General features: G+C 42.7%; 1 protein-coding gene across 7 annotated transcripts in view; it reads right to left on the bottom strand.

The window, feature by feature from the left end:
- Positions 1-6,706: 6,706 nt before the first annotated feature.
- The window catches only part of Desi2 (desumoylating isopeptidase 2), a 58,168-nt gene continuing 42,128 nt past the window's right edge, over positions 6,707-22,746 (bottom strand). For 5 of the 7 annotated variants that reach the window (XM_059280957.1, XM_059280958.1, XM_059280955.1 and 2 more), the window contains exons 3-5: positions 20,948-21,041; positions 19,756-19,897; positions 6,707-10,065 (exon numbers count right to left, since the gene is read on the bottom strand). In XM_059280957.1, the coding sequence (XP_059136940.1) occupies positions 9,829-10,065; positions 19,756-19,897; positions 20,948-21,041 (473 nt within the window). In that variant the 3' untranslated portion in view covers positions 6,707-9,828. The remainder of the gene's footprint in view (positions 10,066-19,755; positions 19,898-20,947; positions 21,042-22,746) is intronic. The other 2 variants (XR_009383297.1, XR_009383296.1) reach the window with 2 other exon arrangements.

Below are 22,746 nucleotides of genomic sequence, written 5' to 3' on the forward strand. Positions count from 1 at the left end.
GGCTTCTTTTTTTTGGTCTTGTTTTGTTTTGTTTTGTTTTTTCAAGACAGGGTTTCTCTGTGTAGCTCTACTCCTTTCCTGGAACTCACTTGGTAGCCCAGGCTGGCCTCGAACTCACAGAGATCCGCCTGGCTCTGCCTCCAGAGTGCTGGGATTCAAGGCGAGTGCCACCGCCGCCCGGCCCCTGGTCCTATCTTTTTAATGTCCTAATTTGGGGAACCCACTGGCCAGTCCTTCTCAGAGCTAACCTCCTGTCTACTACCCACATCTGCGTTAAGGAGGGTTCTTCAGAGGAGCAGGACTAGCATAATGTAGATATAAGATTTACTAGAGTAGCTTGCGCTTAAGGGCTGTGTGTAGCCCTACAGTGGTCACTTGCATAATGAAGAAGGCAGCAACCTGGTAGCTCGCAGCCCATGGAGCTAGATGCCTCTAGTCCCAGTCCAATGCCAGGGCCTGGAGCTCCCAGGAGAGCCGAGGGTACAATTCACTACAGGTTAAGGAGCTGGGATCTGAGGGCAGGGACAAACTACCTTCCCTCAGACCCTTGTATCTGGCTGCCCCTTGGAAGCTATGGCCCCCTGTGAGGGCGGGCCTTCATCCGTTAATCTTCTCTGGAAGCATCTTCATAGACACACCCAGATCATGTCTTCTAGGTGATTACAAAGTTAGTCAAGCTGACAACTGATAGCGACCATCACAGCTATGAAGCGTCTCTCAGTGACTTGCAACTGCCTCCTTGGCCCACAGCTGGTGCTACTGTTCAGGGAGGTTCTGGCAGTGTGGAGGCAGAGCCTAGCTGCCGGAAGTAATAGCTGCTGGGGTATATCTTGTCTATAAGAAAAGTAACACACTCATTAATGATCATGACCGTATACGTCAAAAGTGAGAAGAGGTCTGCCTACACTCAGCAGACATGGGCAGTGTCACCTAACAAAGATACAAGTAACAGGAACTAAAGCCCGGTGGTGGGAATGGCAAAGCCACATGACAAAGCATTTACTACCTCAGGTGGCTTGGACAAAATATGGACTCTGATGTTATGATAAACCCTATATCCTGTGGGGTATCAAGTGCTTTGATCTTTCAAGCCTGTTTGTGGAAGAAAAATAGCCAGTCTTCAACTGACCTGTCAGAGAAATTTTCCAAGTTTGTGCAAGTTTTAGGACTACTCGGTGCCATGTCCAACCCTGCAGCCAAGCCTGCATGTTATCACAGAGGACACACGAGGTCCCAGGTTTCTCTGGAGTTAACAGATTTTTGAAAACATTCATTCGTGTGTATGTGTGTGAGGGATGTATGTGTGCCACAGTGTGCACGTGGAGGTCAGAGGACAACTTGTGAGAGTCAGTTCTCTCCTTCTGTCACGTGGGCCCAGTGGATTGAACTAAGGTTGTCAGCCTGGGCAGTAAGCACCTTTACCTGCTGGGCCATCACACAGGCCCAACAGACACTTCTATTTTTAATTTATTCCTTAAAGCTTTGAAAGTCTAACCAGGCTCTGCTGCTCAGTCTTGAATCATACTATTCCTAAGTGTCATTCTACAGAGAACAAGGCATACATTTTTAAGTTTTGTTTTGTTTTTTTTTTTTTTTTGGTTTTTTGAGACAGGGTTTCTCTGTGTAGCTTTGCGCCTTTCCTGGAACTCACTTGGTAGCCCAGGCTGGCCTCGAACTCACGGAGATCCGCCTGGCTCTGCCTCCCGAGTGCTGGGATTAAAGTCGTGCGCCACCACCGCCCGGCCATTTTTAAGTTTTTTGAGACACCTCTTGCTGGGCCATTCACTTGGTCCCAATCTCACAATTCTGCTTTGGTCTCCCAAACCTGGGATTACAGCCGTGCACACTGTGCCCAGCTTGACTAGACTTCTTTAAAACTACTTTTTCAATGTTCAGTGTTATCTTTCCCATTGGCTGTGTGGGAGGTTAGTATGATTTTCATTTGTCTGATTCCTTTAGTTATGAAAAATATTTTTAAGGCAAAGCTCTGAGAAATTTCATTATGTGATATTCTAAGAGAATAACTGGATCATGGAGTTCTGTTTGATTAGCAGATGGATAGAGGGCTGAACAGGATTTTATTTAATAAAAGTGTAATAAGAGTATATTGTTTTTCTACATCAATAAGTTTGAACACATACATTCCTAGCAGCTCCTAGAGAGATCCTCACAACCGCAGACATGCCTTAGAGAATTCACAAAGTATTGCTCATCAGTGAGAAACCTGGAACAGTTCAAACATCCATCAAAGGGAGAATATATAAACAGAATCATGGTGTGTTTGTATAATACAGTAGAATACAATACAGCAGTGGAGACGAGTTAGAACTATACATATTAATATGCATGAATTATAAAAATAGAGAATTTAAAAACCATGGGATATATATGATTTCATTTATACAAAGCTCAAAAATAGGCATATGCAGGTAATAAAACCATAAAGAAAAAAACCAAAGGGACAATGTACATGAACTTCAAGATGGTGGTTCCCCTTCTGGTGGAAGGAAGAGGTAGAAATGGGGGAGGGGCCTAGACATGTTCTCCAGGCCTGTTATTTAAGCTGAGTGGTAGGTACAGAGCGTGTTATTCATTTTATTACCCTTTAAATTGTACATACAATTATGTACATCTCTCCCCTCTACTTTTCAGGGCTTTGCAAATACTAGGCAAGTGTTCTCCCACCTGATACACTGGGAGCTCCACTCCCAGACCTAAGTTCTATTAGATTATACATCATTCAAAATTAAGGTGATTTTCAAAATAGTGACTGGGACATGGAGCTGGCATATTTTGGTTGTGGCGATGGAGAAGTTTCACTTTGTCATAGCAGGACTCTAGGGGACATTGTAGAGGAGATCCCCTGCGCTACCTGCTGATAGGAAAGAGGAAATTCGATGTTGAGGCATGGGGAGTAAAATCGTTAGAGACAAAGTCTGGGAAGCCGAGGGTGGGGGACATTTGACAAAAGTAGGGAGCACCTCCCACGGTAGCAGTGTCTCTGGAGACAAATTCTGTGAGCCTGGAGATTGAGATGAGAGGCCAATTGACCCGACATTTTTGTACTGAGGCATCAAGTGAGGGTCTCAATTGAGCTTCCAACAAGGGGGAGCTGACTTCCAAGGGACCAAGAGTAGGCCATGGTGCAGTGGTGAGTGCCCGCTGCTTTGTGGACAGAGACATCAGGTCAAGCCAACCCACACAGAGGCAGCTAGACTCTGGCAGAATCTATATCCCAATCGTGCTAGCCCGCCAGATTTTAATAAAGGGGAACTGAAGTGGCAGAGGGCCCTGAGGAGGAAATGACTTAGTTGCTGGCCACAGGATTTGGTTTGGGTGAGAGGAGAAAGAGGTGGGTTTAGGGGGAGACATTAGTAATTGCTAGGTTTAATGCTTTGGGTTCTTGAAAAGGTCAATGACTTCTTGTAGTGCAGTGGACCAGGTTACCCTAAAGTTAATGGTCAGAAATGCTTGGAACAAAGATTCCAGAAGTGACCAGGCATGGCTCATGCCTTTAATCCCAGCACTTCGGAGGCAGAGGCAGGTGGATCTCTGAGTTCAAGGCCAGCCTGGTCTACAAGGTTCCAAGACAGCCAGGGCTACACAGAGAAAACCTGTCTTGAAAAAAACAAACAAAAGATTCCAGAAGTGGTTTAGAACATTCCTGGTGTTCAGGGTTAAAGTGATAGAGACTGGGACAATGACAGTGATTATTACCTGGGAATGGATGATGAAACGTGTGGGCGTAGAATGATGAACATGACTGAGGAGGGGGCTGGCAAGTAGGGGGTCAGGGTGCCAAGATGACAGAGGCAAATGGCATGGGCCATCTGTGGGGATGTAATCACTGGGAATGAGGACAGGAAAAGGCTGGAGAAGACAGCAAGAGCAGAAGAGTGGGAAGCAGCAGGTAGCATCTGGTGAAACTGGACAGCTCAGGTTCAGTTGGCTAGAGGCTCTGCAGTGGGAAGGACAGAAGCAGAAATGGAGAACACAAAGGTTTCGAGGGCTTCTCAAGGGCTACGGTGTGGCCAAGAGATGCTTCTTAAAACACCCCAAGTGTCACCTACTAAAGCATTTTTGCTTGCCACACTGGAAGAGGGGATAGTAAGGATGGACAGCTGGCCGATGAGGCGATGTGCAGGGTCCCTGGGGTCTGAGCAGTTTGGGTCTTTGGTCATGAGACATAAGCATGGATGGCTGATTGATGGAGGTGGCCCTTAGATAAAACAGGCCAGCCTTAGCCTAGGGACTAGGGGCTTCTAGACAGTTTTCTCTAAAGTGCTCAGGTTCAAGTTTTATTTTGTGGTTACTTTTTCAATGATTTGTATAGGTTGACTCAAACCTATCAAAAACTTGGGAAATCCTGCCTCCACCTCTACTGAATTTTGTAGGGGAACCAATGACTAAGTCCTTCAATGGTTCACCTATCTAGGCTGCTGGACAGTCACTTTAACCAGGAAATCTGTGTGATTTTAGGCTAATAACCTCTCAACTGTGTTTGTGACACACAGGATGTTGTGATAAATGAAATGTATTTAAGTGACCTAGCACATCCCCAAACACGTCAGAGGTAGAACAAAAGGATTTTGCTTTTTCTTTTGTCTTCAGTCTAAGGTAGTAATTTGTTTTTTAAATATTTGTGGGGGCAATGCTAGGGTATTCCTGTGGTGTCTGTTCACTGATGCTGGCAGAAGAGGAAGGTATGTTTCTTATACTTGCTTTGGCCAAGTCTGGCAGCCTCTGCTCACTCAGGCCATATTCCAGTTTTGCCACTGGAAAGTTCCAGCTCATATTTGAGGGGATAAGGACAGGCCACTTACACTGAGACCCCACCCCCAGGTGGACCAAACTACCTTAATTTTTTTTTTAAATGAGTGTTTTGCCTGCATGTATGTCTGTGTACCATGTGAGGTCAAAGAGCCAGAAGAGGACTTCAGATGCCCCAGGGACTAGTTACAGGAACCCAGGTTCTCTGGAGGAACGGCCAGTTCTCCTAACTGCTGAGCCACCACTCCAGCTCCAAACTGCCCTTCTTAATTTGTTATTCACTTCACACATGTATTTGGAACAGTCAAGCAAGCTGCATTCAAGCTGCTTTGAGGAGTCTGGTTTAGCAACCTGAGTAACTGTACCCAAGTCCTCCAACTCATGTAGTTTCTATGGGTAGCCTGAGATCTGAGATACAGTTAGGGCTTCAGAAGTAGATCGAGGCTGTCCCAGCACTAAATCCACTGGCTGCCTGTGAGTTTGGGATAGGATAGAAGACAAGGTGATAGCCAATGTCCTCCTCAACTTGAGGCCCATTTCAAGTGAGTGCTCTCCAGTGTGAGGGGCCAGGGCAAGGCTTTGAAATGGCAGCCCTCAACAGCATGGGAGGGGGTCACTCTCAAGTGGGACTGTGAATTCTTCCCAGCCAGGGCAGGGCTGTAGAGCACATCAAGACTCATCTGGTCTCTGGAAATAAATAGGTCCCTGAGCCAGTGGAGAGGTGTGCTAACATTTCTTTAGTGTTCCCTTGGTTTGGATAGAAAGAAAATTGCTCAAATTTGCAGTTTGAGTCAAGGTGTGTTGAGAGGAACTAGACAGGTCTGAGAATGCTTAGCAGTTCTCTGTTGTGGAGTATTTGTTTAACTAGGCAAAGATGTGTTGCATTTGTGTTAATAGACTTAACCTGGGCTCTGAGAGGCGGTTAGCAACCAGCTGACAGGAAGCAGCAGGGAGGAGTGGAGCACGGGTTTTTTAGTTGGGGCGTGTGGGAGGAGAGAGACTTCCTGGACCTCAGCAGAGACAGGAAATGAGCCAGTTGCTACTCTCCTAGCCTTTGAATCTGGAGTTTGATTAGAACTTCAGAGATTTAGGTAAAGCCGTCACTGGGGGAACAGAATTCCCCCCAGGCTACAGCTTAAAGTGCAGCCCCCGGGACAAAGGTAAGAGAGAAGCTCTGTTTGCTACCATAAGAAAGCAAGTAGCTGTTGGCTACTAACTGACCTTTTAGAAAGTATAGGAAGTCATTAATCTTCCTTAGCACAGACTTCCAGAAAATTAGAGCAAAGCCAATACACGGATACATTTAGGGACAATTAAAAAAAGTTAACTGTTCCCTAGTATTACTGGCATTCTTTTTGGAGGGAGTACCTTTAAGTTGTTTTAGCAGATCTGAGTTTATTAGGAAATTATGGGAAGTGTCCCTGAGGTGAGAAGAGCCTAGTTAGAGTAGATCACTCTTTTTTGGCAGAGTGGACAAATCTTGGTAGACCATAAAAACTACTATTCATTTACTTGATAAGACTTAATTCGAGGGGAAGAGTTTAAATCAGGGGAGGAAACCATTGAGCAAGGTACAAAAAGGCCAATGGAGGTGAAGGCCAAGGTTCAGGTTGGAGTACCAAGCAGAAGAGGCTAACGGCAACTAAGGAGCACAAGCACACGGGCTCCTACTTCACTGCTGAAGGGGTTGGGAAAGCCGTCAAGTCGGCCCACTCCGCCTCCATTCTCCAGAAATCGGCGCTGCTACCTACTGCCTGTGCCCAAGAGTAATCACCATTTGAGTGAGGGAAGCTGTGACTACAAGAAAGACATGTCACAGAGGGGCTGGCCACGTTCCTGCAGAGCAGATGGGACTCCTGGATTGTACAAACAACCCCTTCCCAGAACAAGTACGGAACAGCATTGTCTCTTAGAGGTCAGAAAGAACTGTAAAACATTTCTTATAAAAGTAGTTTTTAATAAATCGATGTATTTCAATGTTGTAACATGATAGATAACCCAATGCTATATCAAGGTAGCAAAAGTGAAGGTTCCTGGTGTTTATAAACACTGTGAAGGACAGCACACTTGCATTCAACTTCACAAGAATCTCTCTTCAGGTCCACGAAGAGTCATTGACAGCTGTCCACCTGTTGACAGTGGAGATGGGTGTGGATAGACTGAGCAGACAATGACAGTCTAACAGTGAGCTACACTCTCAAACCAGACTGACAAGAATGGGACGTCATGGCAGGATGACCAACTGCTGACAAAGCTAACTTTGAAAATCAGTCATTTGAAGCAGACACAGCATACAGCAAAGCTACAGGAAATATCTAATGGAGCAAGAAAACAACACATGGCTTGGAGCCCTGAAGCAGTGAATGTGTTTCTACCCGTCTTGTGATAGAAGCAGCCATGGAAACAGAGTTCTGCAGCTGTCCGTGGTGCCTAATCTCCACACACACACACAAGGCTATCAATGGACTAACCCTGGAATTCCCTGCTCTGTAAGATGCTGGTGATGGGTAATATGCTATTGCTGTGAGTCAGAGCAATAGTTGGCTGGAGTTCAGGCCTGGAGGTGCTCTAAAACAATCACCACCTTCTACAGCCCCACGTTACACTTCTAAAGTTGATGCCCTCAGTCGTATTTAAACAAGTACCAGAAACGAGCTGTCTGGTCTTTTACCACTATTACTGTTCAACCTACCAGTAGAATGATCTCACTTGGTTACACTACAGAAGCTGTATTTGACTCCATGGATCACATGTAAATTCATGACCAGAGTTTTGACTTGGGATTTTTTCTTATAAGTTCTGGTTGAGAACAAGATTGCTTTCCTCCAAGGGCAAGAAAAGCAAAATTAATTTAACCTACTCTTAACTTGCACTGTAGAGAAGGTCCTCACTGAGATTTTCTTTCTCTTTCAACCTCAGGTACACTAGACTGCAAGGAATCTCATGTCCAGAATTTGACCTGCTGATTTTCAGGTAACTGGAGCAGGCACTGTTTATTTCCCAGAAGACCTTTATACCCCTTCAAACTTCAAATGCTACAGACAGATGTGAGGACAGAAAGTTACTTGTGTGTTGAGCTGCTGAAATATGGGTGAGCACTGAGGAGCTGTTCCTGGCTTTTTACCCACAAATGTCTGAGGGGCCATTCCCTTCAGTCAACAGCAGAGTCAAAACATTTACATCTCAATGGGTTACAAAACACCATGATCCACATGATTAATAAATAAAAAACCCCAAGTCAACTGTACCAAGCATTTCCTACTAACCTGGGCTTGAGGGCTAGGGCTCTTCTTTTAGTGAACAACCTCCTGGAGAGCATTAGTGTTTTGTCCTAAGTCTCATTTTCAGACCTGAACCAAGTCAACTCTTCATAAAGACCGCATATTCTGTCCTGCTGCATGGCTCCTGAAACACATGCTCTGCCCCTCATGGAGCAGAGTAACTTGCAACGGCTTTCTTCTCTGGAAACAGAACAGTCAAACAGCTCAAAGTGGCTTCTTTTTCCTTAGGCCAGAGTTTATAACCCAAGGTTTACTTTCCCTAGAGAGGGTGTGCTTATGTTAAGTGTCAATCAAAATCAGCTCATGGAAAAGTTAAAGATGTAATTTACTCAAAGATATGTATCCTCACATAGAGAAATGTTCATTTTCAAATAATGAAGTATCTAAAGCTGCAGTCAGTGTGCCTTGGATGTTTCTATGCTGCATCCACTACTTTACACAGGACACTCACTCTTAAGGCAGAACATTGATTGTGACATGTAATGATTGGTTCTTACATCCAAGGGTCAACTGAGGGTAGACTCTAGCAGACAACTTCTTTACTAAAGAAGACTTAGCTGTAGCGACAACTTCATTCCTAAGATTATGTTATGTATGAGACACACATTTGAGAGAACATAAAAAGATGAATTTAAGACACACAAAAATATGATTTTTCAACAAGAGAGCAATGAAAATAGAATTTCTATCAGGAGGCGAAACTATTCTCATCATGAACTAATAAACTCCAACAAGCCATTTCTGACATGGTGTACACAAAGTATTAAATATTAAAGAATTACCTTTGGGGTGTGTGTTTCTTTAGACTCTAGTTTTCAATGTCTAGTATAAAAGGTAGCCTGACTAGTTAAAAAGCAGTTTAATGTCAGTTTGTACTGCTGCTCAGGAAGCTAGGTTAGGATACTCCCATCCCACCAAAACATCCTGTGCAGGGAGTTTAGTATGTATTAAAATAAAAATGAAGCCCCTCCCCCAACACATGTGCAAAAACACTTGTTAGTTAATAAGAGTGTCTTCCATGAAAACATCTTCATTATAGAATTGAGGCATCAAGCCAGCAGATACAAGAATACCACCCTGCCGAGGTTGGCATATTTGGGATGAAAACCAGCTGCTCCACGGGCACCTTGGGAAATGTGCTACTCAGAATAGGAAGGGGGTGGAGAGGAACTGACCCAGGGCCCCAAACCCTTGGGTTATGTGTGTGCTCCTTCATGTCAGGCCAGTTTGGATTCCTGTATCTGGGTGCCAAAAATGGTAACAAAACAAATACAAATCTAACACACAGCTCTTAAGAAGGTGATGGGAACTAACCATGTAGGTACTTCTTCATGTGCCTACTTTTTATGCTGTAGCTCTGGCAATTTTCAGGATGTGTACAAAGATGACCTGCCTAATATTTGAAGATGAAGATTTTCTTCTTTCACGGTGGCAGAAGTCCATGCAAGATTTGTAAACAGTGATACAAAATACTGTAAACGTAATTTAACAGAGCTTGTAGAAAACAGAGGAAGTGAATCCAAATTTACAAGTGGATTAAAAAAAAAAAAAAAGAGGGCAGCTTCATATAAAGTTTTCCCTCTGCGCCAAGTGATTTTTCTTCTTCTTTTTTTTGTTTTTGTTTTTGATTACAAATATAATCCTGAGCTGAAAAACTGGGATTTGGGGGAGAGCCATCTTTGCATACAAAATATCCAAAGGACATTTACTCTGTTTTCTTTTCTCTAGTGATATTCAACTGCCAGAGATAGTTCTGAAGGTGTGACTTTGGAGACGCTCATAGTTTAGTGTGACGCTGCCCAGTTCTGGCACCAGCTGCAGCACTTGCCATGGCAGCGGAAGCGGCTGCATCCTCTGCTTCTTCCAGTTCATCCTGGAGCTCCTGGCTGACACTGGACTGCAGTGCAGCAGGAGTGAGCCACTCCTTCGGGAGGCAACTCTGTAGAAAGGGGATACAGGAGCTGAAGTAGGCCAGTCGGTTGATCCAGCGAGGAATCTCTTTCCCACAAAGTATCTAAGGAAGAGAGAACTCTGGGTTAGGGAGGAGAGATTAACGCTGACTATCCTACTAAGGGGTGGGTGGCTGTAGAGAACACATACTGGAGACCGGCTTGTGGGGCTGCCACTCCAGGCTGCTGACAAGCAGCACCTTAACTCAGGAGCTGGCACCCTTCTTGAACCCCCTTCCTTTCTTTCAGCTGTGCATTTTTTTTACAATTGTGACGTCAAGCTAATTCAGTCTGGTTTCTGTCTTGGGTCCTTGAAGTACTTTGAAACATGTAAAATTACTTTGAACAGTATACAGAAGAAAACGGCTTGTTAGTACAAAATGCTATTAGACCAAGAGAAGCCCCAGGCTGTTAGAAGAGCCAGTCTTGGGTATTCCTGCCAAATCTTTTTCCAGGTTCTTTTCTACTCTCTTCCAGTTTCTACCATCCCACTTTTCCCTGGGCTGCATTCTATGCTTTTGCTTTCAACCCTGACCCATCTGTTTCAAGGACGCTCAGATGGTCCAGAAAGAAGTATCCCCAAATGAAGACTAGCTCCATGATGCCCTGGCAGAGGGACTATAGTCAGAACAAGGCACGGAGGCCTGGGTAGGCTTCAGCCTGGGGACTTTAGGGGGTAGAAGTGGGTGTCAGCTGGTAACCTGCTGAATTTTCTCTGCCCACTTCTCATTCTTATAATCCTTAGGACTGGGAGTCTTCTCCCTCCTATTTCAGATAGTGAGAAGCAGCTCAAACCAATGCTGACTTCACCCTGTATCTTCTTGGCTCTCACAAAAAACTGGGCTCAACTGAATTCATGTTTCACTGCCACTTTGAAGGTTTGCCTCTAGTCATGCTAAAAACTATGATCACATGATCTGAAACTAGTATCTTAAAATATCTGCAAATATTAGGTTAGTAACTTTGGAAGAAGGTTTCGAAGTTTCTTACACTGAAGAGGTAGTTACCATTTCGAAAGCTGGCAACTCCAACACTTTCCCGTCAGGATTCAGCAGCTCCTTAACCCCTTTCCTATCTTAGCTAAAAGGAAAATGAGGTGGCTTCACTTATGGACAGGTGGTGTGTTCTGACCATTTTTGATTACCCAGCATCTATCATAGTGCCTAAGAGTGGAGTAAGGCAGATGGGTACTTAGATATGTTTAAAGAATATTTATGTGGGCAAGATGTGGGAGACAGCTGAGCAATGAACTTATGTGATACCGTTCCCATCTGTCTACTCCTCAATGCACTAGCAAACACTGTCTATTTGAGCAGACCTCAGAGTTACCTGCATAGAGATTAACTACGTAAGAAGTACTTATGAAAACTTAGGTTAACATGACAGCCACTGCTGCCCATTTCACACTCGCCTCGAATTTTCGTTCTATTCAGCAATCTGTTCTCCACATACCTTTGTGTTTCAGGGAAGCTGACTTGACCCCAGCTCTTGGGGTTGGGGAGACTGACCAATCTAAAACAGTCTGTAATATCCAGCCATGTCTATTTAAGTACAGCCTATGGCTCTTGGTTACAATGAGAAGAGGCAGAGAGCTAAGGTCATGAATGGTTCACAAGCCTAAAACATCCAGTAGCTGTCTCTCTCATAAAAAGTTTGCCCATTCTTTGGGTTGATGTTGGATTTTTTTTTTAAATTTCCATTTTTTTTTTCTTTTTTTGGTTTTTCAAGACAGGGTTTCTCTGTGTAGTTTTGCACCTTTCCTGGAACTCACTTTGTAGCCCAGGCTGGCCTCGAACTCACAGAGATCCGCCTGGCTCTGCCTCCCGAGCGCTGGGATTAAAGGCGTGCGCCACCACCGCCTGGCTAAATTTCCATTTTAAAGAAAGTATTTTATGTATAAGTGTTTTACTTGCATGTATTCCATGTGTGTAGAAGAGGGCTTCAGACCCCTAAAACTAGAGTGTAAATTACCATGTGGGTGCTGGGAATTGAACCTGGGTCCCCAAGAAGAGCAAATAGTGCTTTTAACTGCTAAATCATCTCTCCAACAACCTTGGGTCTATGTTTTGAAAACTCTTGAGTCAAAGTCCATTAGCAGGTTATTTAGCATTGTAACCATTTTTTTTTTTTAAAGTGAAATAGACTGTTAATAGTGAGGTAATTGTGATACTTCTATGCATTTGTACAAACAGGGGCATAATATTTTTTTACTATGGTTATTCATCAAATAGTATTTATTTTATACTGTGTGAAGGGTAACATTGTCAACTGGACCAATGACCAAACAGATAAGCCTCTGGGCAGGTCTGTGAGGGATTATCTAGGCTAGATCATTGAGGTAAGGAGACATACCCTAAATGAGGACAGTACCATTCATGGGCTGATGTCCCAGATACTGCACAAAAAGGATAAAGTAAACACAGCACCAGACTTATCACTTTATGTTGGGAACATTATTTTAGGGTGCGTTACTTTTGTTTATTTTGCATTTGTTTAACTCTGTGAAGCTGTGTTACTGTGCCTGTCCAGAACACCTGATGGTCTAAAAAAGAGCTGAGCTGCCAATATTGAGGCAGGAGAAAGGATAGGCGGGGCTGGCAGGCAGAGAGAATTAATAGAAGGAGAAATCTGGGAGATGAGAGAGCTAGGATCGAGAGGAGAAGGACATCAGGGTCAGCCACTCAGCTACACAACCAGCTACAGAGTAAGTAGGAAAGGTATACAAAAAATAGAGAAAGGTAAAAGCCCACAGGCAAAAGACAGATGGGTTAATTTACAGTTAGGAAAAGCTGGCAAGAAACAAGCCAAGCTAAAGTCGGGCATTCATAAGAAATAATAAGACTCCTTGTGTGTGATTTATTTGGGAGTTGAGTGGCAGGTCCCCCAAAAGAGTAAAAAACAACAACTCTGCTTCCTACTATAGACGATGGAGCCATGCCTTCTCTGCCATGATGGACTTCCCTTTAACTACATGCCACTCTCTTGTTTTGTTATTATGTCTCTCGTTTTATGTTGTAAATAAAAAAAAAATTGTGTGTGTGTGTTGTACATATGTATGTAAGTACACATATGCCATGATATGTGTGGTTAGAGGTCTTTTTGGAGTCAGTTCTCTCCTTTTACCAAGTGAGTCCTGGGGATCAAGCTCAAGTTGCCAGACTTTGCAGCAAGTCCCTTTACCGGCTGAGCCATCTTGCTGGTCCTTAAAGTTGCCTTTGTCAGAAATTCTGTCACAGTAATAGGATAAGTAATGAATAAAAAAACCAGTACCAGGAGTGGGGCTGCTGCTCTAATAAACCACTGGATGAGCCACTGGAACTGGTTTATGGGAGGAATGTTGAAGACTTTTGGAATTTCAGGCTAGAAAAGCCCTTGAGCTCTGTAAGCAAATCTTAGTGGGCCATTCCTATGAGAGCTTGGAAGAATGTTGAAAGAAATCTAGATGGTGGAGTCCCAGCTTATGAGGCTTCAGAGGCAACCACAGACTTATCAATAACTGGGCTAGAAGCCATCCACATGATATTCTGGCAAAGGATTTGGCTGCATTTTACCCATGTCATGAGAACTTGAGTGAAGTTAAATACAGGAGTAATGGGCTAATTAATCTGACGGGAGAAATTTCAGGGTAGGATAGCATTTAGGCTATGGTGTGGCCACTGATTTCTGCTGTCATCTAGATCTATGTGAAGCAAAGACATTAAAAATGTGCAGTCTGTGCAGGAAAGAGCATGAGCAAAGTTTTTTTTTTTTTTTTTTTTTTCCCCCTCGAGGCAGGGTTTCTCTGTGTCACTTTGGAACCTGTCCTGGAACTTACTCTGTAGACCAGGCTGGCCTTGAACTCATAGAGATCCACCTGCCTCTGCCTCCCAAGTGCTGGGATTAAAGGTCTGCACCAACAGTGCCTGGTGAGCATGAGCAAGTTTAAAGTTGCAATTGAGGCCCTTGTTGAAAAGAGGCTGTAATTATTAAAGAGAAACCTATTCGGCACGGAAAGGTGCCCTGGGGACAAGACCCTACCCATCAAAGCTCAGACTTGTGAAAATGCAAATTCATCTGACAGGAGGTAGTCTAAACCAAGAATGTAACTGAAAGGGTTCCTTGTTCCTGAAAAGCAATAGCCAGGGAAGTGTCTGACCAGGACTGACACACTGAAGTTGCTACACTGTGGTCCAAGGAGGCTACATCCTGAGCTGGCAGCAGAACTTGGTAGTATCATCCACACAGAACTGGTTTCTGAGGCATAAAAGACATAACACTGTGTGAATCGTGGAATCTTATACTATGGTTTCAGAAAGCTGCTGAGGACAGGTGATATATGGCAGGATTGGAGTTCCTGAGAGGCCAGCCTGTGTAAAGCTGTGAAGGTAAACCCTAGTTCAAAATGGAGACCTCAGTTAGTTGGAGATGCCAGAATCACGTCGTCTGCCAAGGAAAGCTGCAGGTACGAAGTAGAACTGGCACAAGAGAGTGTACGTGCTGAGGCAACAGAGCTTGGGGAGCGGGGCTATCCAAACCCTTTAGGTCACAAATGCGTCCAACAGAAGCCCCAAATGCCAATATGGAGGCATGGGTTTTGGTGTTTTCCTTGTTGGTTTTTGGTCTTGCTTTGGTTTGATCATTCTTTGCTCTGCCCCATTTCTTCCTTTTAAAATAGAATATTTACTTTGAGCCACTGTATGCCGGAAGTAGGTAACTTGGTTTTATGTGAGAAGGGCTTACAGTTAAGAGATTACAGTTATACTTTTCCCCACCTCGAGACAGCCCAGGCTGTCCTGGAACTCACTCTGTAGACCAGGCTGGCCTCAAATTCACAGAGATCCACCTGCCTCTGCCTCCCGAGTGCTGGGATTAAGGTATGAGCAACCACTGTCTGGCTACAGTTACACTTTTACGTTGTGGTGTTGGAACTGCTAAAGACTACAGGGACTTTTGAAACTAGACTGAATGCATTTTGCATTATGAAATGCTACAAGCTTCTTGGAATAAGGAGAAGTTATGACTTACAAGTGTTAAATTTGAATATCAACTAGACAAGGAGTGAACATATGACAGTTAATAAATATTGTCAACTTTATAAGATTGAAGATAAGCAAACAGATAAACCTCTGGGCATGTCTGTGAGGGATTATCTCGGTTAGGTTATTGAGGTGGGAAGACCCACCCTAAATGTGAACAGCATGACTCATGAGCTAGATAGAGTCCTGGGCTGTTTCTCTCTGTTTCCTGACTGTGAATGCAATGTAATCAGCAGCTCCAGGCTCCTACTGTCAGGCCTTCCCTGCAGTGATGGACTTCCTGTACATGAAAATAAACTCTCATTTTTTTTCCCCCTTCTCTTTGAGATAGGGTTTCTCTACACAGTCCTGGAACTTACTATGTAGACCAGGCTGGCCTCAAATGTACAGATACCTACTTGCCTCTGCCTCCTGAAACTCTTACTTTTTAAAGTTACTTCTGTCATAGCAACAAATATGCCTACAGAAGAATCATCTTGCTTTTAAACACAAATCTAGCAATCCTAGGAAGCTCAGTGATACACTGATGAAAATATGAAGAGGTATGCACAAGAGTATTCATAACAACACTGCGTGACATCAAAAAGACTAGGCTAACTCAAGCACCAGCAATAAGAAACTAGTTTAATATAATACTGTCATATGAAGACTGTTTAGCTGAGAAAAGAAATGAGAATGAAATGAAAAGAAAGGCATCTCTATATATCTATACATAACTACAGAATGAACTCTAGACCCCCTTATCTGTGATTTTACTGCTGCAATTTCAGTTATAATCTGTCAACTTTAGTGTAAAAAACACTTTTTTTTTTTTTTTTTTTTTTTTTTTTGGTTTTTCGAGACAGGGTTTCTCTGTGTAGCTTTGCGCCTTTCCTGGAACTCACTTGGTAGCCCAGGCTGGCCTCGAACTCACAGAGATCCACCTGGCTCTGCCTCCCGAGTGCTGGGATTAAAGGCGTGCGCCACCACCGCCCGGCCGTAAAAAAACACTTTTAAGAAAGACTACATCAGCCGGGTGATGGTGGCACATGCCTTTAATCCCAGCACTTGGGAGGCAGAGGCAGGCGGATCTCTGTGAGTTCAAGGCCAGCCTGGGCTACAACACAAGTTCCATGACAACCAAGACTGTTACACAGTGCTGTGGGATGCAGAAACATGAAGTAGGAGTTCAGCTGACTATGACAAAGCTATACCTGGAAGAAGCCAAAGGTCCTTCCAGAGGATAAAGCCAAAACTTAAGGAGTCTTAGTAATACTGGCTTTTGAATATTAGCCATTTCCTGCTATGAATTTCTCATGTGCTATTGTAGCTTTTCCATTCCTAGAATGGTGTGTTTGATCATTCATTGGGCACAATTTCCCCTATACAATTAGAGCATTTGGATAACATTTCCCAACTGTGCTAACAGCAGTCACACAGCCAGAGCCCTAACTTCAGGCTTTTTTGTAATCATCATCATTAGCAACACCCAGCCAGGACCTTCTCTGGACAAAAGTATCTTATCTGAGATACTCCCCAGACTTTCTAAGAACAGACCGCAGATAGATAGTATCCAGACTATCTGTTAGAGAAGGCCAGGCGGATGTGCTAATTAAGCTTAACCTTCTTCTTCCAAGTGCTATCTCTAACAATTAACTCAGAACTAAAGGGCTTTTACATACCAGGTACATCAAGCTGTGACACAGGTTGCCTAGTTACCTAGCTACACTTCCCCCACCCTGCCATAAAATGGGCAGCAGAGTTAAGCTGAAAAAGATATGGCTCCAAAGTAATAAAAGGCAGTTTTATTTTCACTCAATGACTTATAGAATCCTAACATTTGACCTAACCACTTCTAATCACATAGTTTGAGCACATATATCCCCCTTTTTAGATCTATTAACTGAATTTAGCCTTTGGATGATTCATTCCCCATTAGCCACTTCCATTTTGAGTTGTTATGATAGCTGACAATTACTGCTCTTTGTGTGGATCTTATCGTCCCTCCTTTTGACTCTGAGGAATTCAAGCCTGGTGACCTTGCCTTAGCCAGAGCATGGGTATATAACTGTAAACCTCAGCGACTAGAGAATACTACACTGAGGAATGACAAGAACGAGATGGAAGATGAGGAAGAGCTAGATGGGAAAGAACAAGATGGGAAAGAACAAGACGGAAAAGAACTAGATTAAGATAGAACTGGATGGGAGAATTAAGATAGAACTTAAAGAGAACAGCAGAAAAGTGTAGCGAGAAATCAGGCAAGAAAGGACTAAGTACGAGAGCAGAAAAGAAGCTGTGTGGAGAGAGAACTGACTCAGAATCAGAAGAATGAAGTGAATGGACTAAAGTTTCGTGTACATAGATTTATTTGGTATCGTCAAAGATTAGATCCCTCAGCTGGTTGCAGATTCTTCCACGGACCCTGGGAAAAGACTATTGAGGGGCTGGACCTCAACAGTCTTTGTTAACAGAGAAACCCTGTCATGGCGGCGGGGGCAAGGGCGGGGGAGGGGGAGGGGAGGGAAAAAGGCTACATCAAACTTTTAACACCTGCATTTGTAAGACAGAGGCAGAGAGCCAGGCAGATCTCTGTGAGTTCAGCCTGCTCTACATAATGAGTTCCAGGCTAACCAATCTATGTAGAGAGACTCTGCCTCAAAAAAAAAAAAAAAAAAAAAAAAAAAAAAAAAAGACTAAATCTGTATAACTTTGTTATAGCACAGTGTGATGTTTTTGTTGTTAAATTTCACTGCAAGTATTTATGTATAGTGGTTTGAATAAGAAATGTTCCTTAAAGTCTCAGGCATTTGAATACTTAGTCCTGTCGGTGGCACTGTTTGGTAAGGCTCAAGGCTCAGGAGGTGTGGCCTCGATGGAGGAAATATGCCACTGGGGCTTAGAGCTTAAGACCTCACCTACTCCCAGTGTGCTCTTTGACACTGCACTTTCACTTGCAGTTTGTGGTTCAAGATGTGAGCTCGCAGCATGCAGCTCCTGTCGTCATGCCTGCTACTTGCTGCCCTGCTTCCCCACCGCAACGGACTCTTACCCTCTGGAACCGTAAGCCAAGTAAGCCCTTCCTTCTAGGTTGCCTTGAACATGGTGTTTTATCACATAAATAGAAAAGTAATACATCATGTATACAAAAACTATAGTATAAGTTAGGTATGGTGGCACACGCCTTTAATTCCAACATTCAGGAGGCAGAGGCAAGTGAATCTCTATGAGTTCCAGGACAGACTGGTCTACAGAGTGAGTTCCAGGGATACCTAGAGAAATCTTGTCTGAAAAAGAACAACTAAGTTATCTATTAACAAGAGCCAGAAAAATTCAAAATTTAGGTAGGCAATTAAAATATATCAAGCAAAAAGTTTCAGTAGAGTTTGTGAGTTTGAGGCCAGCCTGGTCTACAAAGCGAGTTCCAGGACAAGCTCCAAAGCTACACAGAGAAACCCTGTCTCAAAAAAACAAAACGAAACAAAACAAAGTTTCAGCAACCCCCCCACCCCCACAGGGTTTCTCTGTGTAGCCTGAGCTGTCCTTGAACTCACAGAGATCCACCCGCCTTTGCCTTCCCAGTACCAGGAATAAAGGCATGCGCCACCACTGCCCAGCGCTAACAGTTTTTTTTTTTTTTTAATGTGTATGAGTGTTTACCTGCATGAATATCTTGCAATACATATATGCAGTGTCCAAAGACCAGAAGAGATTTTCAGGTCTTTTTTTGTTTTTTGAGACAGGGTTTCTCTGCGTAGCTTTGTGCCTTTTCTGGAACTCACTCTGTAGTCCAGGTTGGCCTCGAACTCACAGAGAACCGCCTGCCTTTGCCTCCCGAGTGCTGGGATTAAAGGCATGTGCCACCACCGCCCGTAGTTTTTTAACCTTTTTTTTTTTTTTTAAAGTTAAGAGTTTCAATGTGTTATGGTTTGAATCTTAAACATTACCTCAAGGTTCATGTACTAAGTGCGGTTGCTAGCTTAGGGTACTACTGGGAAGTACAGAACTTGGAAGGGGTACGGTCTAGTGGAAGAAGTGTGGTTGGGGTAGCAGGACTACCCTTGAAGGGATACTGGGTACCAGTTCCTTCTCTCTTGCTAGGATAAGCTGCTTTGCTCTTCTGTATAGTTCCCACCAAGGCATACTGTGCACAGGCCCCAACCAATGGCAATCCACTATGAATGGAAAATGTCTTTTTTTCATGTATTTGTCACAGTTATAAAATTTAAACATATGGATACAATCGAGTGAGTAAGAGGCAATTATCTGTAGTCATTCTACCCACTATAAAAGAATGAGCAGAATCACCACTTAAAACATTGCTGACTCTGCCGGGCGGTGGTGGTGCACGCCTTTAATCCCAGCACTCGGGAGGCAGAGCCAGGCGGATCTCTGTGAGTTCGAGGCCAGCCTGAGCTACAAAGTTAGTTCCAGGAAAGGCGCAAAGCTACACAGAGAAACCCTGTCTCGAAAAACCAAAAAAAAAAAAAAAATTGCTGACTCTAAAACTGCCAACTCTAGGGGCCGGAGGGATGATGGCTCAGAGGTTAAGAACATTAGCTGTTCTTCCAGAGGTCCTGAGTCCAATTCCCAGCAACCACATGGTGGCTCTGGAAAGACCAGCTATATTGGATATAGAAATACAGTAATTTTATGCACATGAAGAATCAGGGAAAAAAATACCAAGGTTGAATATAGTGACACAGAAAGTACACCAGGAAAGTGTTATCTGCAGAACCTTTAGGATGAAACTGGATTTACCTCTGATAAAGCTGAAGAAAAGTGATTGCAGTTTTTGTGCATCAAATGGTAGGCATTGCCTTTATACTCTTTCCCCAGCTCTTCTACAATTTTTTCTATATCATCTTCTAGAAAGTCCGTACTCCCTAAAACAACAGCTTCTCTTAAAGAACAAAAAACAAGATAAAGCAGTTTCGATCAAGTTATTTATAATAAACATTATTAAATACTTGCTTATTTCCAAGTATATTGCAATAAATAAATCAAAGCTAACATATTCAGAATAAAGGTGAATGAGATATTTAGTAATTTCAATGACTTTAATTTCTATTTTGCTTTATGAAACATTTATTATTAGAGAATCAGATTCAAGCTAAAAAACACTCCTGTTATACACTCATAGCAAAGAGTTGGCCATATTTTCACTAAGGAAAAAACTCTTGGTATTAACCACTATTGTGTTGCATTGAGACAAGCCATGAAATCTGGCTAAATTTTAAAATATATTATTCAAAACATCAAATAAAAACACTTAAATATATATCCTGGAAATGTAACAGATATTACTCAATGAAAGGCAGAATTTTAGATATAAGCTAGTTGTAAAAGACAGCTAATAATTATTAGAAAATCATTTTATCAGGCACAAATAGAGACTTAGGGGCATCAGTGCTGAGTTATAAGAGCTATGCACTCAGAAGTAAGGAATAAAAAAACTAACAAAGGTATGTCCAGAGATACCCGCTTGGTTTAGGTTTAAACATCTGCACTGATGTTATCAACAACAGTTTCCAGGTTAATCAGTTCAGTTATTTTGAATTTACAAGTGTTTCTTGCATTGGGAAAATGAAGAGATTTTTATAGCAGGTTATAATAGAAAAAATTCCACCCTGTTCACTTTCCCTCTGTAATAGGGAGACTAGGCAGGAGATCATTAGGGGAGTTAAACAAAGACAACTATATTTGAGAAGCAGACAGGAAACAACTTAGAGAGATCCTGAACAAAAAGCAAAGACAGGTTATTTCACACATTATTTGATTTTCCATCCTTACATAACAACTTAATTCAATTTAATTTAAAAATAAAGTGCTAGCCACTAAGCCAAAACTTCCAACTATTTTAACTTTTTAATCTACAGGATAATTTCTTTATACCTGAAAAACAAGCTCTGACACCTACAACAGTGTAATAGAAATTCCTCTCCCTACTTACTTAAATTTAAATGTTTCTCCTAGTTCAGAAGCATTTCCTGGGGAAATTTCAAATATTCCAGAAAAAGGATAAGGATGGCCACCATAAGCAAATTCTGAAAAGATAAAAGTCAAATTTTTTAGTATATATTGCATGAAATGTAATCAGAATGCTAAATCAGCTTTAAGATACCACAAAGATAATGCCATTTGAGTATTTTTCAGCTTATAAAGTGCCCTTTGCAAGGTCCTGTTTGGCTATTACCAGTAGAGAATACCTGTCTATAAAAGCTCTGAAATGTAACAGTCACAGACATTCCAAAATGCTTGTGACTGCTCTGTACACTGCTCTGCACCGACTCCAGCAGAATGAGCAGTATTCAAAAGTGATCAGTCTTTGGCACCACCACACCATGAGGCCAGCAGCTCAGGACTTGGCCACTTTTCAAGCTTGCATGTCCCTAGAGAAACTGTCCAATGAGTGAGTTTTCATGGTTGTTTCTTGAGATGAGCTGTCTTGTTTGGTGTGCTTTGCCATGTGCTGCGTGGATCTACTCCCTGCCTGGAATACTCTTGATTTACACTGGATTAGGAGTGAAAACACCACGACACCATGCATGGGGGTATACGTCTGTACTCTTTGCACAGGATGCAGGTGGATCATGAATTCTAGGCTAGACTAGGTAGGCTATTCCTCATGAGTTCCAGGCAGGTCTGAACTATATATAAATAGAAACCCTGTCTGAAACAAATATCAAACCTGAAACACAGTAAAATGCCAACATTAAATACATAGCCACGCTCATTTTCTTCACAGCAAGTCTTGTAGCCAGGAGGCACTATAGGTACGTTCTCCTACACATGTATTTCCAGCTATATGCTCTCATCTACAACAAAATGCAGATAACTTAAGTCAGGAAGAACCAGAACTTCTGGCTTCAATTCTGGCATTTCATTTAGATATTAGGCGGTAAAGTCTTAGTAGATATAAGCAATTTCAAATAAATGCTTAAGTAAGTCAGTCTTATCACTTAAGATTTACTAAATAACTAGGCATGGTGGTACATGCCTATAATCTCAGTGCTAGAGAGGTAGAGGCAGGAGAATCACTCTAAGTTTGAGGACAGCTTGGTCTACAATGTGAGTTCCAGATCAGCCAGGGCTATGTAGCAAGACTGTCTCAAGATGCTTAAATAAATGAACATATTTGTTAAATAGACAGTTTTAAGTTTTGAGACAAAGCACAGGAAAGAACAAGGCAGATGAGGTTTAGTTTTTCTCATTTAAATTTTATTTGCATGTATGTGTATCCAGGTGTATATGCTACCATGTACTTGCCCAGAGGCCAGAAGAAGACAATGGATACTCTGGAGCTCGATTCACAGTTATTAACTCTAGGCTGTTACATTCATACCAAACAGAGTTGAAGTCTTGAGGAAGTACTTTTAACCACTGAGCTCCAAGGTTATCTTTTCTTTTCTTTCTTTCTTTTTTTTTTTTTTTTTGGTTTTTCGAGACAGGGTTTCTCTGTGTAGCTTTGCGCCTTTTCCTGGAACTCACTTGGTAGCCCAGGCTGGCCTCGAACTCACAGAGATCCGCTTGGCTCTGCCTCCCGAGTGCTGGGATTAAAGGCGTGCGCCACCACCGCCCGGCCCAAGGTTATCTTTTCATTCAAGACTCTGCAGAAATTTTTAAAAAATGATGTAGATGAGGGTGCTTAACACTTAATTTTGAAATACATTTTTTTTTTTTTTTAAGGATTTGGTTACTTACCCTAAACTGACTTGATAAAACTATGCAGCCCAGGCTAGCTTTGAACTC

The sequence above is a fragment of the Peromyscus eremicus genome, chromosome 15 (genome assembly GCF_949786415.1).
Source record: "Peromyscus eremicus chromosome 15, PerEre_H2_v1, whole genome shotgun sequence".
In the NCBI taxonomy this organism is placed as follows: Eukaryota; Metazoa; Chordata; class Mammalia; order Rodentia; family Cricetidae; genus Peromyscus; species Peromyscus eremicus.